Raw genomic sequence first — 12,743 nt, forward strand, 5'->3', positions numbered from 1 at the left:
TGTTGGATCATTGTTGTGAACAGCAGAACGGGACGGATCGCTACAATGTAGCAGCGTCTGTTCTGTCGGACGAGAGAGACATTATGTCTTTCAGCCCGCCGTCCATATAGACTGCATTTGATGCGTCTGCACACGCTGCATTTAATTCCATGTATTTACAACCACAACGTTCCAAGAACACTACATATTATACACCGATCCAATATGCTGGGACTGGGAGCGAGCGGGGCCAGCTCAGCTGTAGCTTAGCTGCCAGCAGCTATGGCTGACAATAGCTCATATTCATTATCCATATAGGCTAGCTGTGAGGAAAAACATACTTTAGTGGATATAGTTTTATTGTTTCATGTTTATTTTATTGTGTTAAAATCTACTGTAGGGCAGTCAGTCGCGTCACCCATGCATGATGTAGCCTATCACCCCCATGAGCTCTCCGACAAATCCACCGTATTATATCAGGCTATCAGCTTTATATTTTATTATTGCGTTACTGCAGTGTCATTATTGGGCGGTCATTGATTGCACATTGCAGTGTAATATCTGTTGATCATACGAAACGGATCCTTGTTGAACTTAGATGCTTCTTCACACGCACAAGCATTTCCGACCATTGAACGGTATTTACGCGCCTGAACATTAACCCTTTGCTGCTGTACTGTTTTCCATGTAGGCTACACTATGAAATTGCCATGCAGTGTTCATTTATCTTTGAGACTCAGTGTCCATTTGCATTTACAATTGCATGTACATTTAACTAAGTTACACAACTAAACGGATGCTTGTATTGTGAAACAAACCCCAGACTCAACCAAAGAGTGATGGATCTTATATTTAAATTAAATTATTACAGTATTATTACTATACTGTTTTAAAATATGAGCTGCCTCTTAACTAAACTGCAGGATGTTGTCTTTAAAAAGTGGGATGTAGGCCTATTTGTCCAAAAATGGTGGTATAGCTGTCATTGTTATGATGATGATGTTGATGATGATAATAATAATAATAGTGGTGAAATTAATATATGCCTATAGTATCTATACTGTAAAATCAGTCGGCCTATCACAGATATTCAAAGCCATTCTAAAATTCTTAATCTAAAACTGTAAATAAACCAAAAAAGAGCAGTTTGATATGCAATTGACCACCATACCCGATTTGATATGATTTTCATGTCTGGGATGTTGTGTGAATATATGTAAGGTTTTCAAGTCGTGGGTCAAAATCCTGTCCAGATCAACAGTGATTATAGCGAAGTGTGAAAGTGAGTTGAGTTTTAAATGAGTGTAGTTTAAGGTACTGTTAGGCTATACGTGATTAAATATTTGTTTTAATTACGTTTCAAATAGCTCTATATGCTCATAGTAACCATTGCAAGAGTGTTTGTATATGGTTCTTTAAACAGCGGTCTCCCTGTCTCTCCAGCTCTTGAGTACACGGAACAGAGCTCCCATCATCTCCTCTCAAATGTGTTGTAAACTTGATGTCCTCCTTCATGTACTGTACTGTACTGTACTGTACTGTACTGTACTGTACTGTACTGTACTGTACTGTACTGTACTGTACTTTACACAAATGCACTAAAGATGACTGATCTGTGTCATGTTCCAGGACTGTAGTGAGTGTAAATCACTGATTCTTAACCTCTTTTTATTTATTTTTTAAGGACCCCCATTTTGATATGCAACAGGCCATGGTCCCCATTTGACACCACTTTTTATTTATTTTTATCTCTGGGAGCCCAAACTACACTGTACAATCAATGTACAATTTAACTCTGAGTGTGCAAATGGAACCAGGTCCATTTGCTTCCATTGTGTACACACTCAGTTACAGACCCGTAATAGTCCATTTTGGACCCCTGGTGGTCCCCGGACGGACGCCACATTGAGAAAAGCGGTATGATATAAATATGGCGTCAGGTCCCTTGTGTGGTTTAGAGAGCGCTGTATGTATGATGATGCTAGTGTCAGCATGGTCTGAATGTTCTCAATGGGTTTATGCTTTATTACCACTGTATCTCCCTCGCCCACACACCCGCTGTTTCCTTGATACAACTACGGAGGAAGGGAGGGGATTTGAACCTGCCCCTTCAGTTTTATATCAAACTGTTATTGCTCCGGGGGGGGAGAGAGGATTGGAAAAATGTTACTGCAACAATATCCGGTGTAGCTTTATTTTATTTGCCAGGTAATCAAACACTGAATAAAACTGCATTGCAATTAATGTAGACAGTTGATTTAGCTCAGAATCAGTTTTATTTGTCACGCCACAGGTGTACATGGGTAAATATGTGGTTGAATTAGTTTTTTTACATGTACACTCCATCAGTTTGTCATTTTCCTTGAGAAGAGAAAGTATAGTGAGAGCCAAAGGGAAAGGGATAGAAAGCAGGTTAACCAGTAAGATGCCCTGAGGGCGAGAAGCGACCGTTTGCGTGCACGCATCTGCCTGGGTGACGGCAGACTGCTGTCAGAGTTAGTGTCGAAGTGTCCTTGAGCAAGACACTGAACCCCAAATTGCTCCTGATGTGCTGGTTGGTGCCTTGCATGGTCTCTGCAGCCATCAGTGTATGAATGTTTGTGTGAATGGGTGAATTGATGCACAATCTATGTAAAGCGCCTTGGATAAAGGCACTATATAAATGCACCATTTACCATTTACTGCTGGGTGAGTGCTGGCGCTTTGGCATGGTGGGGTCAGATCAACATATGGAATGAATTCTGTACTGGCCATATATGGAGCGTGTCTTGAGTGTACAGGGTTTGATGAGGTCAGATCAACATAATGGAATGGCAGAATAGGTCAGCTCCATATATGGAGATCTAAGGGTGGCAGCGGGGGCAGTGTCTTGAGTTTACAGGGTTTGATGAGGGCCCAGGTAGGGCCGGGCCTTAATTTTCGGGCCTGTTGAGAACTCAATTTTTTTCCGGCTGCCGGGTGCGGCTGCACTAATAACTTTGGGGCGGGCCCGTCTAGAGTTTGAATGGACAGGTATCAGTCAAAAGTGAGACATCAAAGAGGAAGGACGGATGGGGAAGGATCAAGATATGGAATGTCGGAACAGGTCAGCTCCATATATGGAGATCTAAGGGTTTGAGGTTAGAGGTCAGATGAAGAGTTGCTGGCCAGCTCCATGCAGATCTAGGTGATGATCCACTCATCTCCATGTATGGCTATCCAGGGTTTGATAAGGTCAGTGTCGTGATCGTCATATATGGATATGGCTATATGGAACGTGTCACGAGGCGTGATGGACTGACGGCCATATATGGTGGCGTGATGTGTCACGAGGCGTGCGCCATATATGGTGGTGTGACAGAACGACTGACATGTTTTGCAAGTTCTCCTAGTAATCTGCGCCCTACTGTCGCAATAAATCTCCATGATTCCAGGGCTTCATAGGGTGTGTAATTGATAGAAAATAAGTAATTTTTTGGGTGAACTACTCCTTTAAGAGGCTGTTTCAAAGACCAGTTTGTGATGGACATTGGTGTGACATTGTAAATTAAAGTGTTTATTCTTGCTAATTTAAATTAGTGCTTGTAAATACAGCGCCCTTTAAACAGGATTATGGAGAATTATAATCCAGTGAGTGATGTTCTTAATTCTTAAGTGGAGGGACATGAGAATGGCAGAAGAACTGAATCTATAGAAAAAAAGGGGATTTAAAGTTTTAGGTAAATTAGGGTAGAATTTCTTTAGACCACTGGTTCTCAACATGTAGTTTGGGGACCCCCATGGCTCCTTGAGGGGGTTCCAGGGGGTCCATAGCTAAATGGGCCCTGGCTCTGTAACTCTGAGTATATCAGATAATACCCGGCCATGAGACTGTACCATTTGTCTCTCTCTAGGTCGTCCTCATTCTCTCTCTAGGTCGTCCTCATTTGTACATTAGAGTTAAATTAAAGGGGTATGTAATTGTATATCTGGGGACATCTGGGGACATTTTAACGTCTACTCTGGCGTTTGTGTGCACACAGTGCAGCCCTTTTTAAGTTGCTTGAGTCAATATTTACTAGATATTTTATATTAAAGTCATGAGACACACCCCCCTCCTATATTGTAACTTCACCACTGTCACCATTTTAACCATGTTGGACTAATTGAAAACACAGTTGAAGTTTAATGGGTTTATATAGGAGGTGCCGGCGTGACTGATAAAACTTATATATCTAAATATTGAATCAAGCATCTTAAACCTGTCTGGGATGCACAGAAGTAAATGTTAAAATGACCCCTTTAACACTGAGGATTTTACAGTGTAGATTAGGATCCCAGAGATAAAAAAAGGAGTCAACATAAAATTTAATTAATATAAAACTGGGTGTCATGTAAAATGAAAATGCATGCTAATCAGTGCTTTTTTATAAATCCATGAACAGAGTGCAGTAGTAGTTTGTGTTGGCATTGGATGTTTGGGGACAGGGAATTCCCTCTGCTGGTCCTTTCATTAGCGTCATTGTCCTTTACAAGTAAGACAGCATAATAGCAGCTCATGTTTCCTTTGCATTGTAACAGTGTCATTGCAGTGAACGCGCTGCGTTGCATGCATGGCCCCAGTGTGTGATTAACCATGACCCCCCCCTTCCCCCCCTCTTTCGTCCAGCACACAGTTTGTGTTCGAATCATTACGTCATGCAGCTCTCCGAGTCCCACTCGTTGCGGAGCTGCACCAAATCAAACTCATTGTTGTCTACCTCAGTGGTTCCCACAGTGGGGTTTGGGACCCCCAGGAGGTTCGTCCCACAGTGGGGATGGGGACCCCCAGGAGGTTGGTCCCACACTGGGGATGGGGACCCCCAGGAGGTTGGTCCCACACTGGGGATGGGGACCCCCAGGAGGTTGGTCCCACACTGGGATGATTAGCTTAATGTGCAACATAGTTTTCTCACTCAACAGTAAACAAACCAACATGCAGTGCCAGTATGCAGTGTGTACAAGTTATCTGCAGTTACAATCTAATGACTTTTAAAATATACCAAATTGGCAAATATTACATCAATTGTAATTGTAAAAGTTAATAGCCGATCTACAAGCTCTTCGAGGCGTTGTGAGTTGTAGATCGTCTATTTTCACAATAGTTATCTGGGGAACCGAGTCAAACTAAATGTAAAGCCTATATTCCAAGTGATTGTCAGGGTGGGGGGTCCCCAGTTCAAATATCATTATTTGAAGGGTTAGCGACCTGCAAAGTTTGGGAACCCTTGGTTTACCTTATGATCTAATTTTCATATCGGGTCTGAGAGAGAAAAGAGAAACGAGAGAACCCCACAAATATTTATCAGCTTCAGTTTTGCTTTTATAGTGTTCCAGTTTAAATTTAGTTTTGTTTGTTTTTGTTTTGTTTCATCACTTGTTATCCAAAGTATTTCTTAAGTACAGTACATGAATAAATGTATGTAGGCTACTTAGTGTCATCATTGCATACTTGTCATACATCATGTGGCACCCTGTTATGTTTTCTGATAGAGAGACGTTGTGTGGGAGGTACACTGTTACTGTTGTAAATGTAAACCCATATATAAGCTATAAATCTATATACTGTAAAACTGTATATAAACCCATATAGTATGGTATAGTATAATATAAATTGTCCAGGGGGCTGGACTTCCCCCCTGAGCTATCAATCTCATATGTAGGCCTACACTTGACAACACGCTACCATATTTTCAGTTTACAGTGCAGCAACACAATTGCCTTCCATTAATGATGGTCAACGACCATCACTCCCTCTGCAATGCTCTACTGAAAATGACTGCATGGACTCTGTCTCATGTCTCCAAAACCCTTGAATATGCTGGAATATGATTAAGGATTACTGTGATTATGGTAAACTCACATTTAGAACTCTCCTGCCAGCAGGTCCAACTTGATTAGCGGGCCGGATTTGGCCCGCGGACCGCCTTATTGGGATAAGCTATATTGCCTATAAGCTATACTGTAAAGCGGAATACTACTACAAAGCCATATATACTATAAGCTCACCATAACCCTGTGTGATCAGGAAGTATTACAGCATTCTTCTAGATTCTAGAAGTGAAGCATCTCTCTCTCATTCTAGAATCTAGAATGAGAGAGAGATGCTTCACTGACACCTTGACCAATTTGGGACGGCAACTTTCGACTAACGATTATTCTATCGATTACTTTTTTGTTAATAAAATGAATAAAATGTATTAAAAAAGGATTAACCACCCAATTTATGCTTTGCCACATAATGGTATAAATAGTTAAAATAGCCGATCTACAAGCTCACAAGGCGTCACATCTCGCCCCCTTGTGAGCTTGTTAAATTTAAGTCTATGAAGATTTTTTTTACTTTTCGTCGTACAGCTTCACGCAAAATTATCCGAAAATAGCAATACACTTTGAGCTTGTAGATCTCCTATTTTGCTACATTTGAATTTGAATCCTGTAAAGTAACTGTTTTGGACATGAGGTTTCCACCCGACAGAGATGCTACAATATCATGCCCAAAATAGGATCAATTATTTCTTAAAATTAACATTTATCAATCAGTTTTTAGAACACATAATAAAACACTTTTTTGCTGATTTAACTCCATCTGGTCTCCCCTCTTTGTTATGGCCTTATTAGAGCCAAGCCATAACAATAGATGAACTGTTGCAGTGCTAAAAATACGTTGTGTTTTGTGTTTACCCTCCAACATGTGCTATTATTATTATTATTAGCAGTGTTTGCTACAGTGAACCATGGCGTAGGTTAGCTGAAGGTCTCCTGAACAGATGTGATAGATGGCCTGCTCTGCTCTCATATGCATTAAATGTAATTAAGGCCAGCAGCCGAACACGTGCTTCGTTACGTCTCTTATGGCCTCTAGGAAGGTATTTGGAAGATGCCAGTTGGTCCCCAAGTTGTGGGAATTTATTTATTGCAGATCTAGAGCATCCAAGAGACCAAGAAAGAAAGGAAGAAATATGCATGTTTACCAGAAATAAAACACCTGTTTTGTGTCTGGTTGTAATAAGTGATGGATTAACTAAAATATTACTCAATTACAGTGAAAGTTGCTCGGTCAAATTTGTACTTGAGATAAAGTACTTCATTATTTGCTTTAAAAATACATAATATTTTAGTATTCAAAAGTGTAAATACAAAGTACTTTTTAATATCAATGCATTATTTACTGAGATGGGCTCATTAGGCTGTAGGGCAGGCCAGTAGTTCTCTAATGCGGCATTCACATGGAATCAGGTAAAAATATTCAATATTATAACATGCCGTCTGCCTTTACCGTCGCCGGTTCTGGCTGCTAGGCTGCTGCGCCGTCCTGCATGTTCCGTTTACCGTCCTGCTCCCGTCAACAAAAATCAAGTCCGGTTTGCCGTCTACCGCTTGCCTGATTCCATGTGAATGCAGCATAAGTGGGGTTCGAGGCCGGGGGTCCTTGAGGGGGTTACAGGGGCGGGGTCACCACTAACTAAAGGACCACTATGATGCGTTCACATTGGCAGATTAAAAAGATGCAAAGCTACACAGCATATAGCTTTAAAGATACAAAGCTACACAGCGTATAGCTTTTCATCTTTGTAGCTGAAGTTGAAACCAGTTCAACATTTGTTGTAGCTTTGTAGCTGTTGCTTTCGTGACAGCTACAAACGTTCTTTGTACTATCTTCATGTGCTTCATGAGCATAGCATCACAGGTCTGTAACTCTGAGAGTGGACACTCATAGAGTTATGGGGCTCAGTGGCCTAATGCATTACCAAACTGTGGATCCTTGAAATTAAAATGGTTAAGAATCACTGCTGTAGGGCAGCTGAAAGGGACACCGTAGGTGAAGCATGCCGTTTAAGAGTCTCACCCCAGAGACCACTGGATGTCTCTTATGATGGGGCCTTAAAGGCATGTAACTCTTCCTGTGTTTACATAAAAAAACAATAATTACATTTTTGTACCAATCATTTCCCTCTACACCAGCAGAACTCAGTCACTAGAGTAGTGTGGTGGTGTTTACCAGCACAGGCACGTTGCCCTCTCACTGCATTTAGCTGTGTTCACTGTTTTCACTGTTTTTACAGTATAGTAAGTTGGTCGGAGGGGCTTATTGTCGGTATCAGCCAAGAACGCAGGACTTTATCCCCGGTACAATGCGCTAGACTCCTGGGAGATGGATTGCTGAGTTGGAGTGCCGCAGCTCCCAGTATGTACAGCACGACTCGTGACCTTGTCGTCCAAAGGCGAGAGCTCTACTGAGTACTGACTGATAGGAAAGTATCAGCAAGAATGAAAGGGAAGGTGTACAAGATGGTGGTGAGACCAGCTATTTTGAATGTTTTTTAGAGACAGTCAGTCGCACTGAAGAAAAGTCAGGAAGTAGAGCTGGGGGTAGCAGAGACCCTGTTGTGTTTCTCTCTGGGAGTATCAAGGATGCATGGGATCAGGAACAAGTACATTACAGGGACGGCGCATGTTAGATTTTTTGGAAAAAAGATGCCAGACTGATGGTTTGGACATGTACAGAGGACTGGAGTGAGTATTATAGAAGGTAGAAGGATGCTGAGGTTGGAACTAGGCCTATAGAGGAGATGAAGATAGTTGGTTATAGAAGGTAGAAGGATGCTGAGGTTGGAACTAGGCCTATAGAGGACATGAAGATAGTTGGTGTGAGAAGGTAGAAGGATGCTGAGGTTGGAACTAGGCCTATAGAGGACATGAAGATAGTTGGTGTGAGATGGTAGAAGGATGCTGAGGTTGGAACTAGGCCTATAGAGGACATGAAGATAGTTGGTGTGAAAAGAGGAGGCAGAGGACAGAGTGAGATTGAGACAGATGATTCGCTGTAGGAAAGGAACAGCTGAAAGGAAAAGAAGATCTATGTATTTGTTTTGCAATATAGCCGCAATGTGTGTTGATGACATACTTTCACTATAACTTGTAGATCGGCTATTTTATTTGACACCTCTGGGGGTTCCCATACCCCACATTGAGAAGCACTAGTAAACCTCAACTATATAGCTTCTCAACTATAGCAGTCTAATTCAATATGAACACACAGTACTGTTAATATTGAGTTAGAATGCTACTTTACAGTCTCTGTGTCAATGGCTTTGGGTTCTGTATAGATGGGTGAACATGAGCAGGCTGGACACCGCCCTCTGTTTTATTTTGACAGTGGAGGCCGTACGTGCGTGCGTGTGTGTGTGTGTGTGTGTGTGTGTGTGTGTGTGTGTGTGTGTGTGTGTGTGTGTGCGCGCCGCGCACATGCGTGTGTGCGTGGGTGTGTGTGGAATGGAGTGGAACCAAAAGAAAACACACAGAGCTGCCCGCCTGGGGGGAACTCCCAGGACAGTGCGTTTGGTCGGAGCGCCCTCCAGTGGAAAGAATGTGCTTGTGGCGGTGGCAGCTCTTGACTTTCTTGACCAGGGGTCATCCATATGTCCTTACACAGACAAATGTGTCCGTGGCAAGACTTGGCCTCATCCACGGCAATGTCATTCTCCAAATCTTCCTCAGAATGTGTATGACACACACAGATGAACTACGACACTATACAGTATGGCACATTAGGAGTTCACTGGAACAGTGGTTCACAAACGTTGTAAATTTGTCTGTTCTTTGTCTGTTCTTTTTCCCCCTCTACATCAAATTTCCTGGTCTAAAATAACAAGATCCCAGCCATTGTGAGCTTGTAGCTCTGCTATTTTCTGCAAATGTTCCCCCAGAATAGGGATGCTAGGGTTAGACAAAGATTTAGCCGCCCCCCTGTAGTAACAGAAGATCCCCTAGTGTTCCCGCACCACCGGTTGAAAACCCCTGCATATTGTAAGACCATTATCCCCCATTTGATACCATTTTATTTTTATCTCTGGGAAACCAATGTCAGAACAATGTTATTGTTGTTGGGCATGATTTGGTCTGATATGGTCTGTCATTTAGTCCAGAATTCCTTTACTGTGTATTAGACAGAGGTACATGAGCAAATGCCCCCAGGGACATTTGTGTCCGGGTAGCTCAGCCAGTAGACTTCGGACAAGGTCATGGGTTTGACCCCGGCCACCGCCAACTCAAGTGTGCTGTAAGTACTGGGAACTGATTGATGGTAGGTGTTTTTTTCCCCCAGGGAAAGCACATTGAAATGGGGATAGACTCCCCGACTACACCGTCAATAAGCCTCTCTGGCCTACAGGAATGCCCTGACCCTGGAGGTCAGGTTTGCCGAGTCTGTCTCGTCTTAAATCATTCCTGAAAACCCACCTTTACAAAGCTGCTTTTAACCCCTTACCCGTGTCATTTTAATGTAATATTTCTTGTGTTGTATTTTCATGCCTATTGATGTATGTTGTGTTTTTTGCGCTCTATTCTGTTAAGCACGGTGACGTTGTGACTCTGTTCTTAAAAGGTGCTATACAAACAAAGTTTATTATTATTATTATTATACTTACTGGGTCAAATAAATAAATGAGCTCGCACAAACGGTGAATGCATTCTGCCAGTCTTTGTATTGTGTGTGTATTTAACTGTTGCGATGTGATCTCACCTCCACATTCCTGTAAATCTTTTCTTCCTAGTAAATAAAATGTATTTATTTCTTATCATTTCAGTTGTGTTGGTGTGGATGAGGACGATGCTCCAGATATTGATATTTATCACTGTCCAAACTGTGAGAAGGCCCATGGAAAATCCACATGTGAGTTAGCTACAGTACAGTTACATTAGAACTGTGTGTGTGTGTGTGTGTGTGTGTGTGTGTGTGTGTGTGTGTGTGTGTGTGTGTGTGTGTGTGTGTGTGTGTGTGTGTGTGTGTGTGTGTGTGTGTGTGTGTGTGTGTGTGTGTGTGTGTGTGTGTGTGTGTGTGTGTGTGTGTGTGTGTGTGTGTGTGTGTGTGTGTGTGCGTGCGTGCGTGCGTGCGTGCGTTGCGAATGCACACATCCTTATCATATGTTGTGTGTTGTGCGCTAACGACAGTGTCTACTAACATCTTTTGTTTTAACTTGTTCTTTGCTTTTAATCATCAGTGAAAAGGAAGAAGAATTGGAACAAGCAAGACACAGGGCAGAGCACAGACATCAAAGCTGTTCAGAATGGAAGTCAGGTTTTCATAAAGGAGCTGCGCAGCCGGACGTTTCCCAGGTAAGAGTCTGTCTGTTGGCTTCTTTTAACCCAGAACCTGAAATGTTCCAGAACCCGTGAAGTTCTGTCATGGCTGTATTGGTTACCTTTCACAGTGGTTCTCAACCTGTGTATCGGGACCCATAGCAGGGGGGTCTCCACATGATTTTTTGGGGGGGGGGGGGGGGGGCCCAGATGACAGTGAAGTGACAATTTAAGGACTTTTAAGACCCTTTTTAATAACAAAAAGAAAGAAAGAAAGAAAGAAAGAAAATAAAAAAGAAGGTGCATCAAAAGTAATCAACAAACTACTATAAAAACTGGTCAAACATTGGCCAAATTGTCAAATAATATAAGAAAGAGGCCATAATCTGAAACAAAGGTTCTTTGGGCCTGTGGGCCCTGAGCAGGGTTCTGTGGGCCCTGAGCAGGGTTCTGTGGGCCCTGAGCAGGGTTCTGTGGGCCCTGAGCAGGGTTCTGTGGGCCCTGAACAGGGCCCACAGAACCTCATCTGAAACAGATCCCAGAATCTTGTAAATACAAGAGCTATATGGTGTTGAACCCAGTGACCTGGCACCTTTTACTCTGCCAACTCTGCTCTGTACTGCATCAAACATCCCACAAGAGGGCACTGTATAACTGCTTGTCTATGTCCTCTGCTAGGCTGATTAAACACTATCAAATTCTGTAATATGATGAATATAATTTAACAAACAATGACCAATGAAATATATTGATATGATATTCTTGTTTTCCTTGTGTGTATCAACAGTGTAAAGGTCCTTGCACACTGGAAGTATCACAAATAAATGGGGGGGAAAATTGTGAATATTTCACATCAAACTATGGTACAGATTCATGCTTTTATTCGCGGTAAAAAAATATTTCGTTTAAAAAAAATTGTGTTTAATGCTGTGTAATATTCACATTTTGTGTAGATGACACTTCTGATTAATGCTACTCACACAAAATAAGTATGCCCGGTGTGTGCGTATCTTAAGTGGACAATTATTAACCAAATATCTCTATCTGTTACTTGATTCCCCTTTGTGTTATTTAACTTATTTCCAAATATGGTTTCACTCAATGAATAAATTAAATACACATAAAATGTGGCAGTATATTGTTGAATTGTCCTAGTTACAATTACAACTTACAATGTAGAATCTCTTGTGGAGCAGAACTTTAAAGATGACAGACCAGTCTGCATGGTCACTATTTATTCAGCACAAAGTACAATTTAAAACACTGGTTCTAGGTCTAATCTAGCACACACAAGTTGAGTTTCAGGCTGCTTATGTACTCTTTCTTAACCTATCCAGGCAGACAGAATCACATCTATTCTTATCTGCCAATCACAAGGTGTTTCAATCCTATGAGCATCCTGCATCCAGCATCAGCATCCATGTTGCTATCCTAATATGTCTACTTTTTGTCTAGACTCCTAGTGTGTCCTGTCTCCTTCTCATCTTTATTTAAACAGAGACCTTTAGTGACCAGTAGGCTACAGACAAGTGTCCAGTAGCTTGTCAGTGTGACTGACATATCATGTTGCATTACTCCTAATATAGCACTTCAAGCAGGCAGCGATGAAGCGATCTTCAAACTAGTCTTTAGTCTGTCAGACTAATAAACATAAAACATATATGAGTATTTACTCCAATACATAC

At 41.8% G+C, this 12,743-nt stretch overlaps 1 protein-coding gene across 2 annotated transcripts in view; it reads left to right on the forward strand.

Annotated features, from left to right (window-relative positions):
- The window catches only part of phf2 (PHD finger protein 2), a 44,632-nt gene that overhangs the window by 1,051 nt on the left and 30,838 nt on the right, over positions 1 to 12,743 (forward strand). For both annotated transcript variants that reach the window (XM_080780666.1, XM_080780667.1), the window contains exons 2-3: positions 10,566 to 10,651; positions 10,980 to 11,094. In XM_080780666.1, coding sequence (XP_080636792.1) covers positions 10,566 to 10,651; positions 10,980 to 11,094 — 201 coding nt within the window. The remainder of the gene's footprint in view (positions 1 to 10,565; positions 10,652 to 10,979; positions 11,095 to 12,743) is intronic.

The sequence above is a fragment of the Protomyctophum bolini genome (genome assembly GCF_963924005.1).
Source record: "Protomyctophum bolini genome assembly, chromosome: 2".
In the NCBI taxonomy this organism is placed as follows: Eukaryota; Metazoa; Chordata; class Actinopteri; order Myctophiformes; family Myctophidae; genus Protomyctophum; species Protomyctophum bolini.